The sequence below is a fragment of the Pseudorasbora parva genome, chromosome 19, assembly GCF_024679245.1.
Source record: "Pseudorasbora parva isolate DD20220531a chromosome 19, ASM2467924v1, whole genome shotgun sequence".
Classification (NCBI taxonomy): domain Eukaryota; kingdom Metazoa; phylum Chordata; class Actinopteri; order Cypriniformes; family Gobionidae; genus Pseudorasbora; species Pseudorasbora parva.
The window spans coordinates 10,977,340-11,005,086 of NC_090190.1; the positions used below are offsets into that span (position 1 = coordinate 10,977,340).

Genomic DNA, 27,747 nt, shown 5'->3' on the forward strand with positions numbered 1-27,747 from the left:
GTAAACAAAGAAGCTGGTGAACGGCGGTCTTTCGAATCAGCTTTGGCTGCGACTCTGGAAGACTTGTTGTTAAGCTTTTCTTTGAGAAAAGAACAAAGAACGGTAAGTCATTCTTAAAAAAAGGAACGTGTTCGGAGTCTGGCCGATCGAATACGGTGAAAGTTTAATCTATCAACTTGCTCCCCTTTACTTTCTTCGTTGCTCTGCTTGGTTGTAGCGCTATCCTATCGCATGCAGAGGGAGTTTGAAAGACAACCGTATCCCACCTCTAGGATTGAGCTGCCAATGGTGAGTTCCCAGACCAAACATCTTGATGTGGGTCTGGCTTGTCAGGCTACCTTCATTTACCAAAAATTAAGATATTTTTGTTAAAATCCGATGGCTCAGAAAGGCCTCCATTGGCAATAATGTAATTTCCTCTCTCAAGACCCATTAAAGGCACTAAAGACGTCGTTACAAAGTCCATCTCACTACAGTGGCTCTACAATAATTTTATAAAGAGACGAGAATAGTTTTTGTGCACAAAAAACAACAACTAAATAACGACTTGTATAGTGATGGCCGATTTCAAAACACATCTTCCTGAAGCTTTGGAGCTTTATGAATCAGCATTTTGGTTCATGATTCAGATTGCGTGTCAAACCACCAAACTGCTGAAATCACATGACTTTGGCGATCCGAACCGCTGATTCAATGCGCTGATTATACCGTCTTTAGTGCCTTTTATGGGTCTTAAGAGAGGAAATGTCATTGTGGCCAATGGAGGCCTTTCTGAGACATCGGATTTCAACAAAATATCTTAATATGTGTTCCGAAGATGAACAAAGGTCTTACGGGTGTCGAACCACATGAGGGTGAGTAACTAATGACAGAATTAAACATTTTGGGTGAACTAACCCTTTAAATACTACTCATCTTGTTTCAGAAACTTTGCAGAATAAATTAATCATTGCTAACTGCAAATAACATAAATACCGTAGCATAACGAGCAAAACTGAGTTTACCTTTAGCTAGAAATAAGACATTTTAGTAACCATAATTAATGCATTTTCAAGAATACCTTCATTTCTGATGTTAAGGTCACTTACATAACAGCATAAAATTACCTGAATTTTCCTTCCAGCATAGATACAGTTTCAAAACATTCTGCCTTCAGCAAAATTAAATTAGAAATCATTCATTATTCCAAGAAAAGTGCATACTCACTGCCGCTGTAAACAACAGCACTTTTTTGGCCATTTGTTTTTTGGGGGTTGGTACTATGAGCCAGTGTTGGGCATATTTGAAAATCAAACTGCATAGATATGAACTTTAACCCTCTGGTGATGTTCAGCCATTTTATCCCGGAAATTTTTAAAATCACTACTTCATCTGAATGGAATGAAACTCTGTGACTTTTTTGTGGCAGTCGCTATGGGACCACAAAAGTGTGGACTTCATTTGAAAATGCTAAATGCTCGTAAAAAAGGGCACTTGTTTTGTTCATGGTCAAAAAAGACTGCCATAGGAAATTAATGGGAAATGGGCAAAAATGCGAAACTACAGAGAATGTTTGCGTGTACAATCTACAAATCAGCCAAGTTTAGCAAATGCGTGAAATATAAATCAATAATTCAGCCACAATGCAGTGAAAATTTTAACAGCAAAGAGGTTACACTCTAAAACATCAAGAGCACAATACCGACAAACCCACTCAAACACACACACACACAAGACACTATAATACACACACAAATGAACTGGTATGGCTGTAACAATACGTCAAATTTGAGTGAGAAAGGTTGGTCAATCAGGTTGATTGACCTCTGAATAACATTTTATTTTGATTTTATTGGGGGGAAAAAAGTTAATTTCAGGTTTGGACACTTTTGACCCGAAAACAACACAAGTGTGAGTCCCAAATGAACAATACCAGAGGGTTTAAACCACATTTATCTAGGGAATGTATCATTGTTTGTGTTTTGTACTTTCACTGTATGGAGGATACTATAAAATCTCCATTGTCGACAAAATGGTCTCAATAGGGCCATCCATACATCTTTTTTTGGCCTTCCTTATCAAACAAACCCATTGTCCATTCTGAGGCTTTGATAGACAGGAAAAATGCTACTGCTTCAAACATAATGGGTTCTCATTTTATAATCATCATATAATCAATCAGCTTCTTATCTATTGATGCCCTGGAAACATCTGTCCAGTATTGAGCTCATGTCATTTGCTCTCAGAGACTCACATCAGTAAACCAATTCTCCCCATTGACAATGATAAGTTAGCCCTTAACCGTATATATTAATACAAAAAACAACAAAAAAAACAAGATCCATAAACCTCATCAAAGAAAACTTTACCCTCACCCATATTTTAGAAAAATGTCCCTCTTTTGAACACTTAGTAAGCCACTTAAAACATTTTAAATATCTAACAAATAAAACATTTGTCTTTATTTACTCACCTTTACGTTTTTTAAAACATTTTCCTTTGTGGAGCACAAAAAGAGATTTATAGAATGCCACAGCTGCTTTATGTAATAAAATGAAAGTGAATTGTGACTTTCTAAATTTTGCCTCTCTTCACACACAATATTTTTATATGACTTCAGAAGAATATAGTGCATGACTTGTATAGACCACTTTTATGAGACTTTTAAAGTGCCTTTTTGGGAAAATAGCAGCATGTGTATTCTTCAAAATATCTTCTTTCGTGTCCAAAGAAGAAACTCGTGCAGGTTTGGAACGACATAAGGGTGAGAAAAGGATGACAGAAAGTTAATATCTGACTAAACTTTGACAATAAAAATCCTGTTTTTAAACATACCAGCAATTTCAAGTGGTGAAAGACTGACAAATGAGTTTGAATTTTAGCATTTCTGGAACCATCGTCCTTAAGTCAGTGGGTTTTTGTTTAAATGCTTGAAATAAGGTCCGTAGTTAACATATAAGAATCATAAGGGGTTTTTAGACCTTATTTTCTGCAAAAATCCAGAAGCCAATGGAAAAATCCTATTGGGTTTTTGTCTCGAGGGAACCTGGGTGATGTGAACGCCTGGGTTGTTCTACAAAAGTACGTCATCCCTGCACCACACTTTTACTTAAGTAATACATAATTGAGAAAGTTAATCAAACTAATTCATGACCAATGACATTAGCTTGACAGAAACGTGAATCATTTAGCATGGGAAACTGTCCCACAGATATATATTTTAAAGACTATAATTTAAAGATTTAAAAATCCGTAAAAATAGGGCACATTAATTTGACAGAATTTTATTTTATTTTTTTCCTGTATTTTGTACTTCATTGCATTGTGTTTTACGGTTAACGGAAATGTCCCTAAAATGACTGGATAATATCTGCGTAATAAGATGCCAGTACACTGTAAAAAAAAAGAAAAAAAAAAGGCAAATTTTAAACTTTTGCAATTGACTTGGATGTTTAAGTTATTTCAACTTAAATTATGTTAAACTGACTTTAAAAATTGAGTTACATCTTGTATAACTAATAAAAACAAGTTTAACATTGCTTAACTTATTTTGATGAGTTAAAACAATGTAAAAACATATGTTGTCATAACTTATTGAACATATAATTTTTTACAGTGTACTTTTTCCAGATAGTTTACGGATTAATTTTTTTACAGTGTACTCTAAACTGACCACACACTCTAAACTCTCTGCAACCTTAAGGAAATATGAAGCAAAAATCACAGCACTTTGGCCACTACAATCTAGCATTTGCCGTTACATCCAGCTCTGTTTTGTCCCCTTCATATGCCCAACACATCACATGCAGCAGATTAATGACTAGAGGTAGACTGCCATACGCATTCAGATTCAGGTAACAATCACCGTAATAGTGTATAAAAAATGTAACCTAGCATCTCAATCACTGCATAATGGGCTACTGAAATGATAGACATGTACTGTAAATATGAGCTGATGACATGGCGTAAAACGGAGGATTTGGCACCATCTAGTGGTTGGAAAGAGAATGGCATGTGCACTCTCAGCACTGCTGCTTATCTGAGCCTAGCCTCATTACCCAAAAATAAAACCACGACGAAGCTGCCAAGAGGCTCTAAGTGCGAGCGAGATCTGAGTAACATCAGGTACCAGATCACAGAGGAGGAGATAAAATGCTAGTCACTAGAAAATGTCACTTCGAAAGATTCTAATAGAAGCTACTTTGCAGAATAGCAGGGGAGGTTAAGGCACCAGCAGATGGAGCTGGCAGCTCTGACTTATTAAAATAACTCAAATTACCTTCTGTGAAATTATATGATAAATACAGTGTTTATATCTTGCAGAGAAATGGATGTGTTAAATGATGATGTCTATTTGCAGGCCGGTCTGGAAGACTAATTCACTCTGGAACTTTCTGTGGGCTTTAAGAAAGGCAGTTTGGGATTTATGATTAAAATAATGTCTGTGGTTTTAAGACTTTTACATTTAATTTGACAGCATACACTAGCATTCAAAAGTTTGGAGTCTGTAAGATTAAAAAAAAAAAAAATGTTTTTGAAGACATGCTCATGCTCACCAAGGCTGCATTTATTTACTCTAAAATACAGTAAACACAGTAATATTGTGAAAAAGTTTGAGCTCAGAATCTTGGGACATGTGGTCTTCACCTCACAGCCCATGGAAAAGAATCGGGAAAGGACTTTGGCAGAAATCATGTTCATTGATGCGGTTATTAACGTTACCGAACAAATGGCTCGCAAGCAATGGGACTTTTATTATGACAGGGACACAGTCGCGGGCGCAATTTCCGTTTTTCCGGTCAGTGAGTATGAGGTAACGCAGCTCTGGTTATCATATCAGATACATTTAAGTGAATTTAAAATGATGTTATGACATGATGTTCGCTCAGCAGCTGCTGTGACACTTGTTGCACACTGCTAAGAGTAAAGCACTTCTGCCAAATAAAACCGGAAACTCAGGGTAACGCAGATTTGACGCAATTGACAGGTGACTCCGTCAGACATCCCGGCTCCTTGGTTAAAATAGCAATTTCTCATAGTTTACAAATAGTTGGAAACGTTTGGGATACTGTAAGAACTCAGCTGAACAACATATATAACACTGGCCTAGTGTTTTTTTTAAATATATTTTACTGCAAAAATACTACAAAGTACACCTTTAACATGAAAAAAGTCTATAAATTTTGATAAATTGAATGCATCCTTGCTGACAAAAAGCATGAATTTCTTTTAATTAAACTGACCCAAACTTTTGAATGGTAGTTATATTATTTTACTCAACATATGTCATAAATCCAAAACTCATTTGAAATTTCAGAGAACTCTCATTGGCACAAAAATGGTCACTCGCTTCAGGTTTCAGGATTACAAACTGAACGACTATTATAAGCGATGAATTTTAATCCACTGCAAGAATGTTAAAATCGAATACATGAATCACAGTCTGTACTGTTGCACCTCTTGTATCAGGAAGGCACTATCAATCCTAAGTGGAGGAACTGGAATGCTCAATAAACTGGTGTGGAGTTGGATCAGCTGATATGAAACTGTAGTGCAGGTGAAAGGTGTAGAGAGAACCTTTGCTATGTTCTCTCTTCAAAGAACCACTTCTGGTAGGCCGTGTCCGAGCAGGAGCGGAGAGCGGGGCCAGGGTTCCCGTTATCGGTCCGGTCCACTGCCTCAACGCATTTCTGCGTCTGAACATGGTACAGAGAGCCATCCTGCGAACACAAAGATTATGAGAAAAGTTTAATACTTGGAGTCAAGGGTTTGTTCAAATACTACAAAGGCCTTTGGCCCAATAGAACAGGAAGCTCAGCCAACCCTAGCATTTCATTTGCTCCCTGCTCTAATTCTCCACAGTCAAGTGAGAAACCTGCTGTCATCACGCTGCTCTTTAGGCGCTCGCAGTATTGGCAAAGAGTTCACACTGAGGCTTGCTTCTGAAATGACACCGGAAGCCACGCTGAACCCTCCTCCTGTCCATTACTTTCTCAAATAACCCTTTAAAGCTACACTGTGTAACTTTTCTAGTTTATTCTTAGCTAAAAACACTTCAAAAATATGTGCTCATTAATGTATATTTACTTCTTTCAAGTAATAAAGTATTCTCGTAAGTTTATAATATGCCACTGAAAATACATACGGGTGAGGGGTTCGAATGCTGGTCGCCATGTTGCCCCTTCATCTTGAAAGTGCATTAGCCAAAGAGGGACATACCCATAAATTCAAGCTTCGCCTTTCACGTTTTAACACTTGATGGCACTCATGAACGAGGTCGAACTGGATTGCCATGTTAATCTTGGACAAAATCGGCCACCGTAGGAGTTAAAACTAAATCAGAATTGAGAGGAACAGAAACTAATATTCATTGGATGGTCATATACCTTTTCACCACTAGATGGGGGAAAATATCACACAGTGTAGCTTTAATGTGACATTTACTTGGCCCGTTATTTGGTTCGAAGAACGCTTGAGGTGCTGCAAAACATGCATGTTAGTGTGTACAATTCTTATCCTGAATAACTGCCAAACCACATGATGACACCTGTCTATTTAAAATTAATAAATGTATGTTTAAATTATATATTATAAAATAGTAAAAAGCCAAAAATAAAGCCACCATTATGGGTGGTGGGTATGGGTATTGAGTGTGAATTGCTAATGACTAAAGGCCAGTGACAGTGTGGCTTATTCATATGAATGTAAATAATATTCTAATGATAAATATGAAATGTTGAATCAAATGCAACAAACATGATCTTAAAATGTGCTGGCATTTCTGAGCAATTACAATACAGTTTAAAAGTTCGGAGATAGTAAGATTTTTCAGAACTTCATTTTGGAAATAGAATCTTTTGTAACATTATAAATGTCTCTACTGTCACTTTTGATCAATTTATGGCATCCTTGCTAAAAAAAAAAAAAAAAAAAAAAAAAAAGAAAACATTAAAATAAAAATTCTACTTTTGACCAGTAGTGTATATGCAGGTATTTGGGATTAGTCTAATTTATCTTAAAATTAAAGATAAATAAATTTACATTTGTATACTGTTTGTATTGATGTGTTCAAAGATCTCACCTCTCTGAATATAAACTTCTGGTCTTCAGGCACAGGTTCCCTGGGTTTACTGCAGTGATGCATGGTAAGGAATGTGGATACGGGATCAGCTACGATACAGCCTGCAGGATCCCTCGTGTTATAACGGACCTCTTGGAGCGTGGAGTACTCGAAGAACTGTCACAAAACAAGAAAGGAAAATATTTACACACAGTAGCGGAACACACACATCAACATAAATCTTAAAGACAAATCTGATAGAGAGGCACATACAGGTCAATCATGTTATGCACATTTTGTCCCCAACATATATTATCTTAATGTATTAGATAATATTGAATCAGAGCTAAAATTTTGCCACAGGATTGTGCATAATTGAAATATTAATTCCTGCAGGTCTCGTGCTTATAATGCGGAAAATTCCCACAAACATTCATTCACTTTAGCATGTAGGTTGTATGAGAAAATTAATCGACACTGATTATGAAATCAAAGCAGTCATTTTAAAACATTTTAATAAATGTACACAGTACTAAGCAAAAGTCTTAGGCATGTTAATATTTTACCCCAAAAATGGTTTTAGACCAGTTATTTATATATTTTGCTGTAGAAAAGTCAACTTTATTTATATAGCGCTTTTACAATGACGATTGTTTCAAAGCACCGTCACAGTTAAACAGGAAAATATTGCAACAAAATTTGATTGGGCTGTACAGTCGCTCTGGAGAAAACAGTGATGTTTTCATCTCAGTTTATCATATAGCGAACATGTGGGCAGATCAATGATATAGTTGATACAGTTAATTTAGAGTTAATTTTATTTGGATATTAAGTTGAAAACTTGGATGAAAATGTTTGTGTCCCCAACTGAGCAAGCCAAGGCTGTAGTGTGTCAGTAGGAAAAATCAGTTTACATTTCTAAGCAATGCTTTTTCCATATATTGTAATAATCCATTTAGATTTTTGTATGCACAAAGACTGAAAAAAGCTGGTGTACTCCACATGGAGATCTGATCTCACCATCGTCGAGTCTGTCTGTGATTAAATGAAGAAACAGAAAAAACAGAGACAGACTAAAATCCAGAGGAACTGCGGCAACGTCTCCAGGACGCTTGGAGAAACCAACCTCCAAATACAAGTTAATTGACCAAATTAAATATATTTATGACATTATTTTTAAAAGCATCCTCACATTTTTTCACAAGAGCCTAAATCTTTTCACAGTACTGTAGCTTTGCAGGTAGGTTTCTCTTCTCATCTTATTATGTTTATGTTTTTGAAAGACATCTCTTATGTTCATCAAGGCTGTATTTATTTAATCAAAAATACAGTAATATTGCGAAATCACAAATTAAACTAATAAATGAAATAGGGCATAATAGCTCCCATTTAAGACTCAAAAGGTACTGCTTAACTGGATTGACCCACATATACTAAACCAGACAAAAGAACATTTCTATTGTATCCACAGAGAGAATCCATTAGAAGTGTTGTTGTGCTGTACATAGCTGATATTGTGCACTGATAAGTCTCTAGGGCTCATCTGCCTCCCCACAGAGAGGGAGGAGACGAAATGAAGTCACGCTGCTGTCGCTTTAAAAACAAGCGTGCTGTGAAGTACACACACACACTATATACTGCGGTGTATTAGTGTGCCATTTTAATAATACATTACAGCTGTGAGAAACACTTTCATGTGTATTCCTGTCTGAGGACGCATTACAATCTCTGTGTCTTGCGCATATGTCCTGGTGAACGCAGAGGTATAAAGCATTTGAGTTAATGTAATTAGCTGCTTAATTGGCTACTTTGGGTTTTCACTGAGTGAGTGTTAAAGACATTAACAACTCTTACTCACTACATTTTTGAACAAGCACCAAATTGTTCAGAGTACAATTTATTTTTTATTTTTTTAGAAATACATCTGAAAAAAACTGGTTTATACAGGCAAGATAGAGGGCAGCTCCGGTCTGACGCACGCGTGATCTCGTTTTGTTTTTTTCTCTTCACATCTCACGTTTGTTTGGTTGTGAAATGTAGTTTGCGCACCAGACAGAGTTTTCAGCAATTCTACCTCTTGTACAGTCATGCAGTGTGAAACCTCCTGTCACCAAACCATCGGTCAGCGTGAAAAAAGCAGCGACTGAATGCAACCCCAGATAGTCATGCAGTTTGAAAAGATCCGTGATCCGACATGTTTGAGAATCGTGCAGTCTACGAATTTGGCATTAGGCTACGTTCAGGCTGCAAGCAAATCTGGCCCAAATACGATTTGTTTTTGCTCACATGTGACTCAGATCTATTTTTCTCAATCTGATCTTTTCAATTCCGATTTGTGCCACTTCCATATGTGGTCCTAAATCCCATACAAGTCAGATGTTTTGCAACTTTTATATCAGTCTAGATCAACATATTTCACAATTCAGTGCTCATGGGAGTCACTTCAAAGATTTTACATACCTGACATTATCAAGAGATGCAAAAGGACAGCGATGTGTCAGAACTTATAAGCATCACAGTGACAGCTATATTTACAAGCAAAGCATCATAAATGTTTAAAAACTCTGCTCTCGTTTTTCCCACATCCTCTCCTTTTTCATATTGCCTGAGCTTAAATTCACTGGCTTCGGCGGCAGATCACACTGTATGCGTAATCACTTATTTTATAATGTCTTCCGCATGACAGCGTGCTGCGTGACAACGTGAACTGCTATACAAAAAAATCAGATCTGAGCAATAATTTGGAATTGAGGAATTGAGCATAATTCGGAAGGGTCGCAGTGTGAACCTAAGACGTTTACTCATATCATATTGGAACTGGTGACTTGTAACTTGTAATGGAGTCAATTTTGCAATAAGGTATCTATAGTTTTTCCTCAAGTATGGTTTTCAGGTACTCTTTACACCTATGGGTGAATGCTAATTTGAGCATGGATGTCTCTGGTGTCATTACAGTTACCTGGTTTTGTCCCATGCCGTGACATGGGTAAAGAATGACCCGGTGACCGACCATATTATGTTCATCAGGTGGGTTGTAGTCAAAGCAGTAGTTGACCTTTCCTTTATTCTTCAGCTACAATTGAGAAGAAACAAAGAAATATTCCAACAATCGGGTCCAGAAATCTAATTTTTCATATTTAATTTGAACACATTATATTATCGGCATAATGTGAGTGAAAAGTTATATAGAAATTAATTTCATTTAAAACAAAAATTCTGTTTATTTCACCATTTTAAATGAAATAATCCCATATTTTGAATGTAATCTACGCTTTGCCACTCACTTTGTTGATTGTAAAGGAACTCATTTCATTATGTCCCACTATTCTTACATTGTAAACTTTCAACCAAAACAACCAGCTAACAGCTGCGGTTAATGACATTTTTACTTCTGGAACTCTGTTGTTTACAAAGCCATGCATGTAAATATAAGGCGTTTGCCTCTTCTCACCATGCCAAACATTCCAGGCCTGTCTTCTGGGACCTGAATGTCAGGGTAGATGTTCTCCAAAAACCACTTAAAATCTTTACACTTAAGGCGCATTCGGAGTTTCAGTCTGTCTGTCACATCACCGTATGCTTCCTGAAAACGAGCAAAGAAAACAAGTTAATAATTGCTCTAATATAGCAATCATACCATACGGTACAGTGATATATAACATTCATTATACATTATAATATAAATAGAGATTAAATAATCTTCATTAAAGAAAAAACACCAGCAAGGAAGGAGGACCAGCCGTTGGAATTTAACCAAACATTTTCTGGTCAGTATTGACTTCCATAGTAATATTTTTTCTTGCTATGGAAGTCAACGGGCATTTGCTTTGCTCAGCAATGCTCCATTATAAATGCCTGAGCGGCCGTGTGCGCATTTTACATTCTGTGAGTGAAATCCCGCTCCCTAAGGGTGGGTTGAAAAAATGGGGAACAAGCTCCTACTACTGGCTTCTGTCTCTAGCCTCTGGCCAAAAAAGCCAGAGGCTAGAGCAACTGAATCCCGATGATACAAAATGCAAACACAAAATACAGAACTCTCTCAACTCAGGGGGACATGAGGGAGGGAAGCATGGCCATTCGAATATAATACTGGGTTTCTACTTATACAAAGCTTAATGCTAATCTGTGAAGTATCCCTTTAAGAGAATGTGAAACAAAAACTCTATTGGTGCAATTGGTCGGATTGTTTTCTTTGTCAAACAAAGACAAAAAATGTCTACCAGACTACATTTCAGTTGTACAGAGAGTCTTGCCACTCTCCATTGAAAAGCGTTAAATTCCTTGAAGGCAGCCACTCTGGATCAGCGATAACATATCGCTAACATTGGGTCATGACGTATGTCCTCTCAAACTTGCACAACATTAACGATATCCTTCTCAGCCACTCCCTCTGTTCGAAAATTTAAACCAGAATATACTGCAATCCCAGGCAGTGTACTGAAGGAACATTTTAATTGAGCGGAAGTACAAAGGAGGACGGAGCCAGACTACCGATATAATCAAGGCAAAGCTCTTATTCACTCTTTGAATAGGGGTAAAAAAAAAAGTTGGAAATAAATGTACAGCATTATACTGTTAGTGAACATCTTGATGTCACCCTTGCTACTGAGAGGGGCATTTAGATGAATATGTAAATATGTGCTGAACACTTTCCTCTCAATAACAAAAACACACAAGAAAAATGAGAGCGGTGAGAAAACAGCAATTGAGAAAGCATCTGATCATATCGATGTAAAAATGTTTGCACTAACTCTGCAATTATGCACTTCAATCAAGACATGTTTATTTATATAACACTTTATACAATATATTGCTTTCAAGCAAGCAGCTTTACCAACCTTCTACGCACACCTTGGCAATATAATCACCATTGTACATTTAGTACATTTCTTTTGTTATTTTACAGATATTATTTAGTCACCCAGACTGAAGATTTAGTTACATATGCATGTGATTTACTCGCATTTTAGAGGGACTTTTACAGCAGTAATCATGAAAAACAGTATTAGTGCTTCCTTCAATTAGAATTACAACTTTAGATTCTACTTTAAAGAAGTTCTTTAGTGTGTTAATTTTTTTCTCACATACGACCATGACAAAATTAACAATAGATATTAACCGGAGAAGATTTTCTTGTCACAGAGGGTGGAGCCTCAGAGCACAACTACCTTTTATGTCATTGGCATATGGACCAATGATACTTTCCAGTAACTTTTGCCAAGCAATTTCAAGTTCCTGAAACAAACTTAATTTGGCCTGATTTTGTTCTAAATGACATTGCACCAGTTTGTTCTTCGATTTAGCTTGAAGCATATCAGGGTTTTAGTAAATGCCACATGAACACACTGTTTACAACGCACTCTCTTTATTATAGTACATCAACTATTTTCACAAAATTATCACATAAAACCAAACATCCAATCAAAGTTTGTCATCATGTTTTTTAAGAATTCTGATGCAATTACCCCGCTGCGGAATACCACAAAAAGCTGCATGCAGCAACCTCTTGCGAAATAATGCTACAACCCCACCTCAGCAAACAAGAATGATAAAGGCCAAGTTCCCCCGTTTGTTTGTGGCTGTGGTATCCCTTCATAACCGCCTGTCAGGCAAGAATTACTGGTGAGTGATAGTCTACATAGTGGTGCCAGAGATACGATCCCTTATGAGGAACATCTGTTGGAAGTAGAGCTCTGTCGAAGAGGTTCAGCAGATGAACGAAAGGAAATGCACTTCTAATTAACCAACTTGATAGCGATTCATCAATAAAGTACGGCCCTGCTGTGAGTGCCAGCCAGGTGGCACAACATCACACACATTGATGATCTGTCTGTGATCAGGCTTCAGTCTCAACAAAGTCCTGAGGCAGGCACGTACCATCCAGCAACACGGTCAATCAAACGGTCACTTTGATTCAAATTAAGTCAAATTAATTTTTTAACACGGTCAAATTAAGCCTTCTGATCATCGGGATCCATCACAGAGCCTCGTTTTGTTCATCTTTAGGACTCTGTGGCACAATCGACAGAGATTTTGGCCATGAATAAAATATGCAGTGAGACTCAGAGGGTGAAAGAGAGAGCGATCCTCTTACGAATTTGCGTGGAAGCGGAGTATGATGGTTGTCTAACCTGATCCACGCTGGCAAGGCCAGTGTTTGCCTGTGGTTTCTACCTGAAGAGAGAGAGAGACTTATCTGCCTGGCATCACATCAGATAGATTTCGACTTGGCAGTGCCAACCTGGCAGCATCTCCAAGATTCAGAGAGAAAATAGTCACCTGATCTGTCACCAAGTGCACCTCTCTCTTTAACTACAGGGCTCAGTGGGGACCGTGAATGACAAACACGTACTGTAAAAGGTGGCACTTCTCACTGTAGTAATTTCACACTGAGCACAAAGAATGTCAACTGAGGAGTTTTAGCCCACCTGCTTAATGTCATTCAGAGCATATCAACAGATTGTGTTCAAATATCTAGGTTTGTGCCGAGGAATGTGTGCATCGTTCACAAAGGCTAAGTGAGTCTATTTTACACTAATCTCAAAGATGATAGTGAGATAAACATACAGTACATTGAAAAATAGCAGACAAGCAAACAAAAGCAGAGTTATGCAACAGACCCCACAAGTAGGCGTACCAGACGTGCATGAGGGCTGCGGTGGTAATATACTTCTTTGTATTCATCCATCCAGACTTCGGCCGCCCGCACGCTGTTGGCCAAGGCCTTGTTTCTCGAATATGGCGCTTTCTTTGGAAACACGTGACCCACGTGAGAGCAAGGATGGATTTCCAGACTCCCTCCACACTGCCAGATCTGAAAAACACCACCAAGACAGGAAACAGATTAGCCATCTGTAATGATCCATCGGAAGCATTTTAGGCATTATAGGCACATTTGGCTGTTCTAAACTGTAGGGAATTAAATTATGCTACTATTAAACACATTTCAATCTACGAAACTAACTTACTTCATATGAAATGTATTAAAAACGTGTGTAATATATCACAAATAAAACCAAGCTTGAATTATTATAACTTGAATTATTCTGTTTAATACGTTAACTCGAATTCTCCCGCCATTGAGCTTTAAAATGAACCTTGAGGATTTGCCACCCTATGTCACATGATCATTAGTCTCAGCCTCAGACATCACGCCCACGGACCGCTGGCTGAACATCTGATGCATATGGCACAGTTATCTAGAAACACTTCAGGAGTTTCAAAGTCGTTATCTGATTGGTTGAATTCTACAGGATGTCCGCGAGACGTGTGTTGAGTTGTTTAACTGTCCGCCTGGAAACAAATGCCACGACTCCAAACTCCCTCGTGGAAGAAGAACGCCAATGACAATGAGTGCTTACCAGGATCAACTAAACGCTGGGTTTTGTGAAGTTTGTGGATACATTGTTGCAGTAAACTTGCATGTCAGTCAAACGTCCTCTTGGGGTCTTGACCATTGAAAGCTGCGATGAAGCCCAGACCTTCTGCTGTCAGTCTGAAGATCTGGCTGTGAGACTACATGAGCATAAATGCTAAAATTACTGCCTTGAAGTGTCCATTACATGCAACCTTTGCTTATGGACTTGTGGAAGGCCCCTGTGTGAAGGGATTCAGTTGTTCACTTTTGTTACAATGGCGTCTACAAATGGCACCCTCTTCCCGAAGTGCCCTTCAAGGGTGCAAAAACAACGCTTGGAATTCGCCCTATGATGATATCCCCTAATGAATGAATGAATGAATGAATGAATGAATGAATGAATGATGTATTTATATAGCGCATTTCCTGTACTGCTGTACATAGTGCTTCACAGTCCAGTTAGGGTTCTCTCCTCAAACACCACCATAGTGCTATACTACACCATAATTGGCTGTTTCATTGTAGGAGGCAAAACAATTTGTAGGGGTGTAGTTTGTACTACTGCAGGACAATAGTCAGGGTTGTGATCTCATTAGATGGAAAGATTTTTCAATACAGCAATTTTGTCTTTCTCAATATAAACTGCTTTAATTTGGAGCGAGAACTACAGGGGGAGTGACTTTATTGAATCAGATACATGTCACTTTACTCACAGCTGATTGGACCAGTTCGGGTTTTCCATCTCCAACAAGAAAAAAAATCTGCTCCGGAGCAGGTTAGCCATAGACTGGGTAAACCCAGCCTGATCTGCCGGCGATTTGATTTCGCCCGGCAACTCAGCCTGGAAACCTGTACATTCATTTCTACTGTAATGATGTCCGGTTCACGAACGAATCGTTCTTTTTAACCAGATCTTTTTAGTGAACCAGTCGAACCAGTTCACCAAATCGAACTGAACCGTTCTAAATGGTTCGCGTCTCAAATCAGGGCTGATCCCACAAGTTACTATAGTTATTATCATTCTGAGATGAGTGACAGTCTCTCCGACTAGAAATAAACTAATATCTTGAAGTAGATGTTATAACTCCAATCGTAAGCTGAAGCGAGAAATGTTTTGCTGAGAGATTTGATGAACTCACGAGCAGCTGTTACTGAGCATGCGCGTGTAACCGAACGTAGCGGTTCTCGGATCCTCGGATCAGCAGTGCAGAATCGAAAACCGTTTCTGTCGGACACGTTCGATGCGGAGAACCGATGAGCCGAGCATGCGTGTTATTTGTTCAGAGGAACGAAATACGGGTTAAGTGTATAAAACTAATCGCGTTTGGAAACATCATAAAGCTGTCTGATCACTGTATTATTTTAAAGTTTGGAAACAATGGATTGTAAAATGGGTCAAATTAAACATTTATTTGTTTTATCAATAATGCATGATATTTTCAGGAACAGCTTTTTTCTTATTTAATTTCTAAGTCGATACACATTTTAAAATGTAATCATACAGTAGGTTTGATATAGACTACATATTCAGCTTGCATACTTAACATACTTTGTGTAAGTATGTTATGTCAATGTAAGTTTATTTAATCTGTGTAAAACATCAGTGTTTGCACGACACTGGCTGTATTGAGTGCTGTTGCAAAACATAAATGAAAAAATGTATCCAAGATGATGATGATGTCAATAATAATTATTACTATACTAAATTTAGATTACAAATACTTTATATGGATGTGTTTGAATGTATTTTCATCCGCCGGGATAATAGAAATGACGTCATTACGTAAAGACGTAAAAGAACCAGTGATACGTTTTTTTTTAACCGGATCATTGAAACGAACTGTCCGAAAGAACCGGTTTGCGGATAAGAACCGAACTTCCCATCACTATTCTACTGTTTCTGTTACACTTTTGCAAGAACTAATCACAGACTGGCTTTTCCACCTGGCACGCTATTGGCTGGTTAAACATGATGACAGATAGAGAAACAATGAGTCGTTGCACTTTGATCACGCCTCTTGTGGTCTGATTGATTGAAGGACTATCCAAATGCATACATGTTTTTTCAAAAAATGCCTGTTGATCACGCCTCTTGTGCAGTAGAAAATACAGAGCAGACCCCACAGACCTATGTTCAATTTTAAATTGAGCTTGGTCTGGTGATAGCTAGAAAAGGTTAGCCATGTAGCGCAAATTACCATGCCGATGAACACCGCTAAAAAACAATCCACCTCCTTGAACCCGAAAAAACAGAGTTCTGCTGATCCAGATAATAAATAGGCTGGTCTGTCATATTGCATTGAAAGAGCTGCTGTCTGGTTTTTATGATGTTCCCTAGTAAAATCTGGTTAAAACGCAGCCCTTGGCGTTCAAGGCACTCAAAACTTGAACCAATTACGGTCTGTGTAACAGTGTTGGAATCCTTCAGGGGATGAGCTGAGTAATCAGAGGAATTATGAGCAAGTAAATAATGCATAAACAGTGAAGGTCGCTTTAGTCATCATACTAGCTGGCATACACTTAACAAAGGTGCTGGCTGACCTCCTAACCTTGTGTGACTCATCACACAGTTTTCAAATTAGGATTGTGACTATCTGCCCAAAGGTTTTCTTCCCTCAGGAAACCAAAACCTGGAGAGAAACTAGAGGAAAATGTTACAGAAAAAGCAACAAAATGCACTTACTCTGAATGAGAACTCCAGGTTCTCTCCACCCCACACCTCCATTCCTGTGTCATATGTGCCAAGGTAAAGGAAGTACTTCTTATTAACTGCAAACAAACCCCCAGCCATTGTAGGAGACCTAGATATAAACCAACATAGAGAAATATTACTACTAAAATTACATTTACTTCCAGGAATCGCATAAAGGGTTTAATGCTGTTTAATATTTAATTAGTAGCGAGCAAATTCAAATTTGTTGACCTAAACAATTGTGGTGCCTGAAATAGAAACATAAAAAAAAATTCTTAAAGGGTACATAATGAAAAGACTTGTTGCGTGTTTAAGTGCTATGATCAGGTTCCCAGTGCATCTGATCTAACAACCCAGAAAACGTGAAAAGGGGTAACCCAGTACCTTTGTTTTGGTACGCCTTTTTCTGCAAGCACGTGAAAAAAACGAGCAAAAAATGTGAAAGAGAAATTACTCATGAGTCTTGAAGTCTGATAGTCAGTTGTTTGTGTGCGTGTGCTTAAGATAAGTGCGCTCAGAAAACGATCCATTCGAAGTTTAAACTAATATAGCTTTAAAATGCGTAAAAATAATAAACTTAAATGATGAAAGAAGAACTATGCTATCAGTGAGAGTGATCATCGCGATATAGATAGCATGCACAATAACACGATAACTTGACTGTAGTCAGATATGGGTATTTACAACATGGATTTATAAATTATCTGTGAGGTATTTTAAGCGTAAAACATATTGGAATTTAAATTACATCTTGTAAAAATGGGCATAATAAGTCCCCTATGAATCTCAAAATTTCCAGATATGGAAAAGGAACTGCTCTGCTAAGAATATTTGAACCCTCATGAATAAGGCAATGCATAATAAAGTGCAAAACCTATTGACATATCAATGGCATGTTGTGTTTTAAAAAAAAATTGGAACAGGGCCAAAAATATATATATTTTTTTTTTAGCATTTTAGAATTTCAAATGGTTTCTGCTTAGGTGCAACCATGAAGCACAGACCTGACGACATCAGTGGCAGAACTTCTGTGTTTCTGCTCATGTTCTGGGATACTGTGCCACGTGAACACCAATCGCCAATCAAATCCCCCGATCTGAGGTTCTCCAGGGTTGCCCAGGTACTGGAAGGTGTTCCAGTCGATGACGTCAATTACAGGACACACCACAGCCGAAGGCTCGTCCTTAATTCTACAGAATTTTGAGATAAAAAAGGAGAGATAAATATTAGTTCTCATAAAACAAACTGTGATGTGATATTTTGCCTAGCTTTAACTTGAAAAAGCATGCACATTTTATTATGCAAATGCTATGTAAAACAAGTATTAACTGCAAATTTATACACAAATTGTGAAAATACTGCATGTTTTGGGTTTGTAGAGAGGGGTTTATCTGTCTCACCTCTTGAGTAAAGGCTCCAACCAGCCTTCATGACACTCACAGTGGCAATCGAGGAAGGTCAGCACGTCTCCTGTGGCAATGGAAGCTCCCAGGAGCCGTGCTCGTACCAAACCCTCTCTCTTCCTTGCTCGGATCAGACGCACCTTTTTGATAGTGGCGATGTAGTTCTCTAGAGGCTCCTTTAAATGATCTGTGGGTCAAATTCATGGGAAGTGGGTGAATTAACCCTTTGACAGCTGCAGGCCTAAAGGGAACAAGAACTTAGGAAATATGCTAATTGGCTTTTGCATTAAGGAACAACTTGCCGTTTCACCACAGGGTGGAGCTGAGATGATGTTGTTGCTTTGGTATTTCATTGAAAAGACTGCAACACATTGATTTATAATTCTATAAAAACTTAAATAATGGCCATTAAATACTTGTAACAGTGTTTACTAAGTGCTTCACAGAATAGAAACACAGAGAGAGAAAAAAAACTGTAAACTATTCTAATAACATCCAGCATCATTTCTTTTCCAGGATTATTATTATAGGATATATTATACTTTGAGTAAGCCATTATTTGTGTTTGTTTGTTTGTTTGTTTGTGTTTGTGTTTGTGTGTGTGTGTGTGTGTGTGTGTGTGTGTGTGTGTGTGTGTGTGTGTGTGTAGGCATGTTTTTGTGACATATGAGGACACCAATGTGTATAATGACATGGGTATGCCACCGGTATTAACAAGGAGAGGTTGAAATATGAGGACAATGGCCATGTCCCCGCTTTTCAAAACGCTTATAAATCATACAGAATGAGTTTTTTTAGAAAGTAAAAATGCAGAATGTTTCCTGTGATGGGTAGGTTTAGGGGTAGTTTAGAAGCAACTTTTCATATTAACTTTAAAAAAATGTCTATCTGATTTACTCATTCAATAAGATAACATTTTGTCCATTGCAGTGTTATTTTAGTTTTATTAAAGGGTTAATTCACCAAAAAATGAAATTGATGTCATTAATGACTCACCCTAATGTTGTTCCACACCCGTAAGACCTCAGTTCATCGTCGGAACACAGTTTAAGATATTTTAGATTTAGTTTGAGAGATTATGCCATTAATGACATAAATTTCATTTGTGGGTGAACTATGTTTCTTTAGTTTTTTATGTTCATTTTAATTTAAATAATTTCTCTATGTGCTTTTGTAACTGTCTTATTTTATTTTTTAAAAATTGCTATATTGCTAAGATAAATTATTATTTTTTACATTTTAGTGTTTCAACTCAAACTTATTTAATTATATTGCCAAGGCAAAATAAAAAACAAAATGTAGTTTACATTTTTCGACTAATATTTATATTTAATTTTATTTCAGCTTTATTTTAATTAATAAAAGTGTTTTTAATACTTTCTGTTTTAGTTAACGATAATAACACCGGTTATGTGACATATGCGTGCCACACCGGTCTCTTCTCAAGAAGGACTGACAGTGCAAGGCTAGAGAGGACCAGGCCTGGACTTTATGTTATGTCTTGTTTACATTCTAGTATGTGTGTGCGTGGCAGTGGTCCGTGAGGGAAAAGTGTACATGAAATAACTTGTAAAAAACAACTCCTTGCAAGCTCGCGCTGTCTGCGGTCTGACACACTCGAAAGCGTGTGATCCCTTCAGTTCTGTTTTGTGCCTTGTTGTTACACACTCAAACTGTCAAATACACACACAGTTATGTCAAAATGATGAGTATTCATGCTTAAATTTACTTGAGTACTGTACTTAAGTACACTTTTTGAGTATATGTACTTTACTTTTTTCTGAAAACTTATGACTTATGACTTCACTCCATTTGAAAGAAAAATATACTTTTTACTCCAATACATTTCAAAAGTCAAAAGTCCTTTCTGTAGCAGCTTTGAAAGTCAGTGGATGATTTGTTTTCTTCTTTAAAAGGTGATTGGGTTTTTGCATACAGCCTATCAGGAATCACTCTAGTAGGGTCACGTGAAGTTCAATGATTTCCCAACATTTTTTTAACACTGATTTATAGTATATAGCAAAATGGATATATATAACTCTGATTTTATTCGTCTGAAAGAAGAATGTCATATACACCTAAGATGACTTGAGGGTGAGTAAATCATGGGCTAATTTTCATTTTTGGGTGAATTATCCATTTAAAGTGAGTGACAGCCTGCTAATACAGTCAACCTGCCGCTGTCTGTAAAACAACAAAAGAAAAAGAGAAAATCACTTGGTGTTCTTGGCTGAAAAATCTTTGTAGCTTTATTATGTATCAGTGTATATTTAAGGAAGACTACTGTTTTAAGTTCTTATTTTTAATAACAAAGATAAATTAAAATAACAAAAATAATCATCCACCCCTAGTTCAGGTGTCTTTGTTTACCTGGATTTCCTTAATGTTAAGTTGATATAACTATATGTTTCCAAGTCAAGCAAAGAGTTTCTGGTATTTAAATATTGGCATTACAATTTTTGTTTGTTTACATTGATGTAAAAAAAAAAAAATGTTGGCTGGTCAATTTCAAAAGTTGTAGCGATGCTTTCTTTTCCTAGAAAGAATGTGAAACATAGCCTAGAAATCTAGACGCACCCTAGCGGCAGTAAATCTAATCTGCCGTGAGTGTCGTCTAGTAACTCTCAATACACTTCTGAGCTGTAAACACCAAACTCTGGTCAGGCCAATCACATCGTGTATAGAGTCGGTGGGCGGGGCTTAACATAATGACGGCCGAGTTTCGCTTGCATGCTTCTAGTAAACACAGAAACTGGTGAACGGCGGTCTTTCGAATCAGCTTTGACCGCGACTCTGGAAGACTTGGAGTTGAGCTTTCCTCTGGGAAAAGAACGGCACTGAAGTCATTCTTAAGAAGGGAAGATGTGTTCTGAGTTTTGCCGACCGGATACGGGGAAAGTTTAATCTGTCAAAGTAGCTCTGCTTCACCTTCGTTGCTCTGGTTGGTTGTAGCACTATCCAATTACGTGCATGCCCTGCAGAGGGAGTTTGAAAGACAACCGTTTATCCCGCCCCTCAGATTGAGCCCTGTCAATGGTGAGTTTCCAGACCAAATTTTACACACTTAAATCAATATTGTATCACAATATTTTTTATTTAACAAAGCATTGCATATCACATTTTCTTCAATATCGCACAGCCCTAAAATTTAGCAATCAGATTTCAGTAAATATTACATAAATATTACAATATCCTGAGCAAAAATGTGAGTAGTGTTTGCACATGCAAACCTTTATGTTAGCAGTGTAAGCTATGGGAGTTATTTTACTGCATAGTTGTTTGCTATGCAGTTGCTACTAGGATGTTGTTTGTGTGTTGGTCTAGGAGGTTTCTACTTCCCGGCTTTCTCAAATCATAAATGCTCCAAGTTCATCCTAATATGATTAACTTTTAACACTTTTAACATCTCATGACAATCACATGTATGAGAAGTTTCCATTCAGACTGATACCTCGGTCACTGTAGTCATCCACCAGTATGACTTCAGTCAGCAGACGGTCAGGCGAGGTCTCCAGGACACTGTGCACTGTCCGCAGTAGTGTGGACCAGGCTTCATTGTAGAAGGCTATCACTACCGATGTTGTAGGCAGGCTCAGGTAGTCGTATTTCAGGTTTCTACATCTGTATAGAGAGATATTGTTAGTTAATGTCTTGCTTGCTAATTAAAAAGGAAAAACACATAAAATAACCACCACAGACACATCTGTTCAAGCCTAATGATCATTATAAAAAAATGAAGGCTTCATTACATAATGTAAATAAAATAATAATAAATTGGCTCCTTATTTTACATTCATGTTTAACGTATTTAGGTAAAACAAATGGCAGACTGTTCCTGTGGTCAGTGGTTCTCAACCAGGTGCCGATCGGTGGCCTCATTCTTAAAATTGAGTTATATTAACATAATATTTTAATTAAAATGCTAGATGTACAACATTAAACTGACTGTTAATATTTTTTTAATTCCTAGGCCCCACTTTTGTTTAGTCTTGTGTAAAACTGCCCTTGTCTGACTTTGTATCGTTATGTGCACATCATGGACACACCAAGACAAAACAATAAAATAATACTAGGCCTTAAGCACACGTGTACACTCGCACACAAACAGGAACTCAGGACGTGCATACATTTGAACATCCTATCTTGTCATTATATTTCTTAATATGCCAAATATGGTAGTTTTTGATCTTTGAGGATAGCCTAGACATCATGGAAGATTTGACTTTATTTTGTGTATAAATATGAACCTTTTTCCTTAATAAACTTGCTTAATCATTCTCACAAGATGTTGCGCTGCTGCTGCCACACATCACGGGTGGTTAAGGCATAAGGTGGTTATGGCTGGTAGCGTCAAGGCTGCAGAATGTCTGCCTGAAAATTTATCTAACACTTGTTTTATTTATTATAGTTTAGTCAGCTTAGTTATGTGGGCCTTCGAATATTGTCTTAGACAAAGGAGGGCATTGGAGTAAAAAAGGTTGAGAAGAACTGCTCCAGCTGGATAAAATAACGCAAACCCTTTGGATTTGGTTAATTGTTTGACTCTAAAAAATGTTTTTGTTGTTGTCATTTTGTAATTAGGGGTCCACAAATGGTTCCTGAAAAAAGGATAACTGTGGATTTTACTTATTATTATTTACTTACCACATTTCTTCAGTAAAACCAACTAAAAACAACACATGCCATTTGAATTGTATATATGTTTTGTTGTTGTTGTTGTTGTTGCATAATTTATATGAGAGTAAGGCCAACTGCAAACTGCACCTCTAGACACATTTTGCCATATTGAACGTTTTCCTCCTCCGCTGGTAATTTGTAGACGTTCTCTTTTTGTAATCGCATATTAAACACTGGGGCAAAGATAGGGACTGTGTACAAAATACACTGTGTGCATTTACAACTTCCCTGTTTTTCATTTAATCGAAGCGGATTTAAACAACTACGAGTTGTATCCTTTTCTACATTCTGGTGCAATTTAAATAAACCAATTTAATATAATTACATCAAAGAGTTAATGTTCTATGGAGGCTGAATATGAGACAAATATCAAGCATTCATGTAACGTTACAGCATTGAAACTTACAGTGGGTTCCATCTTTCAGGCAGCCTGCGGTGTAGTGATATTTTATCGCTCACATAAGTGTTTATTTGATGCTTTTTGATGCTCTCCTCCTCCACTCGCTTCTCTTCTCCAGTCAGGTCTAGTTTAACAGCTCTACCCAACTCTCCCAAAGCATTAACATCTAAAGGAGGCTTCTCGTAAACAGGTTTCTTCAGAAAATCTTCGTCCACATTTTCGCGCTGCTCGACTGGCACTTCTCTTCTAACCGCTAGCTCGACATCACTTTGCGTGTTCCTATGAAACATTAAATATCCCACAATAAAAGCACCGAGAATGTACAGAATGAACTTGGACCGACTCCGTCTGCCACATATTGCCATAATGTGTCCTTCTATTCCGCACTGGTTACCTCAAACTGTTTGTCATCCAAAGTTCAATCTCATGAAAAGTTCGAAAAAAGTTCGCCCATGTTAGAGGATATCGTTTTCAAAGTGCCAGATTTCATTTTTAAGTCCACTACAGTGAAGGGGAAACTATCCAAGCAAAGCGATCATTTGCTCATTTCATTATCTGTAGCAAACCAACTGTTGTTGAAGTGTGTGTGTGTGTGTGTGTGTGTTTAATCGACATGAAGGGCGAGCACTCAGAGCAGAGCCGGTTGCAGGGGGAGGAGTTGGAAACAGGAATTGTTACATTTTCTGGAGGCCTATTTCCGCCACATGAAAGAAAAAAAAAACATGCTTTTGGAAATCATGAGATAAAATGATGAAATTATGATATACGAAGATAATGAAGTTAAAAGTTATAATCATGACATAAAATTAGGAATTATTACATAAAATATCGTAATTTAAACATATTAAAAATGTTTAATATGGTTTATCATCTTATCTCATAGGCCTTTTCGTGACTTAGAATGTCATAATTTTAACTGTATCATCGTTTCGATGTTTTTATGCTCATATTATATGGTATGTCACGATTACGGCTTAGTATGCCCCAGTATTTTTATTGACTTTTTATTATTCATTAAACTCCTAATGTCCCTCTAAATTAGGAGTTTTTACAAGTGCAATAGCATAAATCATGTATAATAAATAGGTCTACTGCAATAAAAAGGTTGGCTGATTTTATTTCATGATAATAGGGATAATATTTTTTTGACAGAGTTTCATACTTTTTTACGTTTGGAATTACACATTACTTGGAAAATAAGATTTCCCTAATTTCTTGGGGAAATCAATACCCTTAGGACCTGAAAGAAAACAAATTACAGGTTTATACATCTTTTAATAAGTAGTAGTTTTGGAGAAATACAATGAAGACTTTTGAAAATGTACTTTTTAAATATTACTGGTTTTCAACCACAACCATATAGTGGCATGTCCCACAGGTCTGAGCACTGCAAGAGGGATTTGCGTGATCACATTAGCAGGCTTGTTTGTCAGATAAGGCCAGCAGAACTGGAAGAGGCATGAAGAAAGAAATCCAGGTCAAATCACAGAGAGTCTTAGGGGGCACACACTGTGACAGAGCGCTAATCCAAATCCAGTTAGTGCACATCCGCTCTATAAACAATGTTATGCCAAGATATGCACACGAGCCTGTGAAAGTGCACACAGATCATTACTTAATACATAGAAAAATGTATGATTTAAATAATAATGACTTATTTACATTTTATAAACAGCCTAACTTTTTGTGTTGTTTACTTTGACTATTTAAAGCAACAATAGTTCTGGTTTTGTATATGCACTGTAATGTAAATCAAAATATTTATTTGTGCATTCCTGTAGACATAATTTTTTCCTCACAAAAAAAAAAAAAAAGATTATACAAAATTTGTCTTCCAGGAAACAAGTAAGTATATTCTGTTGCTTCCAAAAAGAAAATCACAATACAAATAAAAAGCGCAGTGGATCATCCAGGGAATGACACAGTTGGGAATCAATGGTTCATAAACTTTTGAATGGGGTCATTTTAATACATTCAGCTTTTTTTGTCTAGTGGACTACATGTAAATATTTTTATGTACAATATTTTATTCAGAACAGCACTAAAAAATGCATTTTGTATGATCCCTCTTATTTTGTTCAAAATATTTACTTTCAGTTTTTGCAAACATACTTTTTTTGTAACTCTATATGTATATTAAAGCAGCAGTGGATTTCAGAATTCAGTCATTACAATTGCTAAAAAATATTTGTATTAACAAGTTTATTTTTTTAACTTTCTAATACACACCCAACAAATATTGTTTTCCGATTGTATGATTTTCCTCCCCCTACATGAATTTTTTACTTCATACAAGCAATATGTTATAATAAACATGTAAGATGATCCATGTAGCAAGCAAAAAATGTTTACCCAAATGAATGTTTAATTATTGATGAGGCCATCAGAGAGGTGAGATGGTAATTTGAGTGCCACACATTTTGGATTTAACAATTCTGTAGAAGATCCAAAGAGTGTTGTAATAATCTATGGTACACTGCACACAATGTTGCACAGTCATTTAGCACATATCAACACAGAGCCATGTAGAAAAGCTTTTCTAATATGTCCAACCAGCCATCATGTAAAATATTGGGTAATATATTCAGAACACCCAATATAAACCAGCACACTATACGTGTTTTTACGAGATTATTAAATTTTGCACATATTATCAAGGTTGTGTAATCGACGGTTCCTTTAAAGTCAGCATGAAACGGAAGCTGTTGTAACGACAATGACTTATGAGTTTAATGTCTCGGGGAATAATTAACTCAAAAGGGATTTAATATTCAATATTCATGAATTTATGAATATAATTTGCCAGTCATTCATTACGTATTAAAATTTTCCGATAGGGAAAATTGTTTAATTAAATACAAGTAACCCTTTATGAAATTGCTTGAAATTATCCTACTAAGTTTGTCCTGCAAATTAGTTATAGACTTTTCAAATCAATTCTCAATAAGGGATTAGTGCTTTACGAGCGCATAAGAAACATTAACTTTACTGATCAGGACAAGTTCAATATTTCAAATGGTCATACAGTTTACTTTACTAACATAGTAGCATAAGCAGTTAGGTAACGTTAGATCGCAAGTTTCATTGACTTTGTGTATGTGGCAGAATAACAGATTCAACCCATTAAATGTCTTTTGGAGGTTTAATAAACACAGACTAAAAATAACACTACAATTCACACAGAAAGTACATACTAAATATGCATCAAGAGAGTAGAAGTATAGATATTAACGAAAGAATACATAAAAGAGAATAATGAATAGACTGAAATTAGAGAGAGATAAAAGAGAGAGAGAGAGAGATGAGAGAGAGAGAGAGAGAGAGAGAGAGACAAAGAGAGTGGGGGGGGGGATAAGAAGCAGCTTTCCTTCAGTTCATCAAATACGACCTTCACGGAGTTAACTTGTCCCAACGGGAAAATAACACACCCTCTTTACAGCAGTTTGAATTTGGAAGATAATACTTGCTCTAGTTGTGGCTTCTCGCGTGTGTGCGTTTGTTTCCGAGTTCAAATGCCCTGCGTGTCCGGTGGTTCTTTCCGAGTCGAGAGGGAGCGGCTGGTTGCTTTTAGAAGACGCTCCGTGTCCTCCTTCTGAATAATGCCCTTGGGGCTAGTAAGTTGATGACTCAGTAGGGAAGCGAGGAGAACCAGGGAAGAGGGGAAGAGAGGAAGAGCTGGGGCCTGCTTGGAGGGCCTGCATTGGTGGCATGGCTTAAGTGCCAGCCACCGTGGGTGTTGGCTCCCACAGGGAGAGAGTTGGAGAAGTAAGAGCAAGAGATTTTCAGAGAAGAGAGAGAAGATTGTCTCCACTGGTCTTTTAAGGTCTGGAAGTAGTCCCACCCTCCAGGGTTAGACTTAACCAATGAGATTGTTGGGATTTCCAGGCGGGAAATTCCTCAGCAGATTTTATGGCTCTTTGTTTCAAGGCTCGAATCAGTGGGTCTCATTCATACTCTAATTAATGCAACAAACACACACTGCATTTTCTGAATAAGTGATATACATGGAAGTGTAAGTCGTGAAGTGAGCATTAATTTGATAGGAGACATGACATATATGAGGTTATCTGAACTAGTACTTTGTTAAGACAAAGACAAAAAGATGCAAAATACCATACAGAATAAACATTTTACAAGACAGTTATGTGTTTACATATAATGTCCTGGGGTGCATGTTCA

General features: G+C 37.2%; 1 protein-coding gene across 1 annotated transcript; it reads right to left on the minus strand.

The window, feature by feature from the left end:
- Positions 1 to 3,939: 3,939 nt before the first annotated feature.
- galnt12 (UDP-N-acetyl-alpha-D-galactosamine:polypeptide N-acetylgalactosaminyltransferase 12) lies at positions 3,940 to 24,166 on the minus strand. Its single transcript, XM_067424884.1, has 10 exons — positions 23,575 to 24,166; positions 21,943 to 22,112; positions 18,489 to 18,678; positions 18,093 to 18,278; positions 17,080 to 17,197; positions 13,677 to 13,853; positions 10,491 to 10,622; positions 9,999 to 10,112; positions 7,061 to 7,216; positions 3,940 to 5,699 (listed from the first exon to the last, which is right to left on the minus strand). Exons 1-10 carry the CDS (start codon positions 23,931 to 23,933, stop codon positions 5,562 to 5,564), a joined length of 1,740 nt encoding a protein of 579 aa, XP_067280985.1. The 5' UTR covers positions 23,934 to 24,166; the 3' UTR covers positions 3,940 to 5,561.
- Positions 24,167 to 27,747: the final 3,581 nt, after the last annotated feature.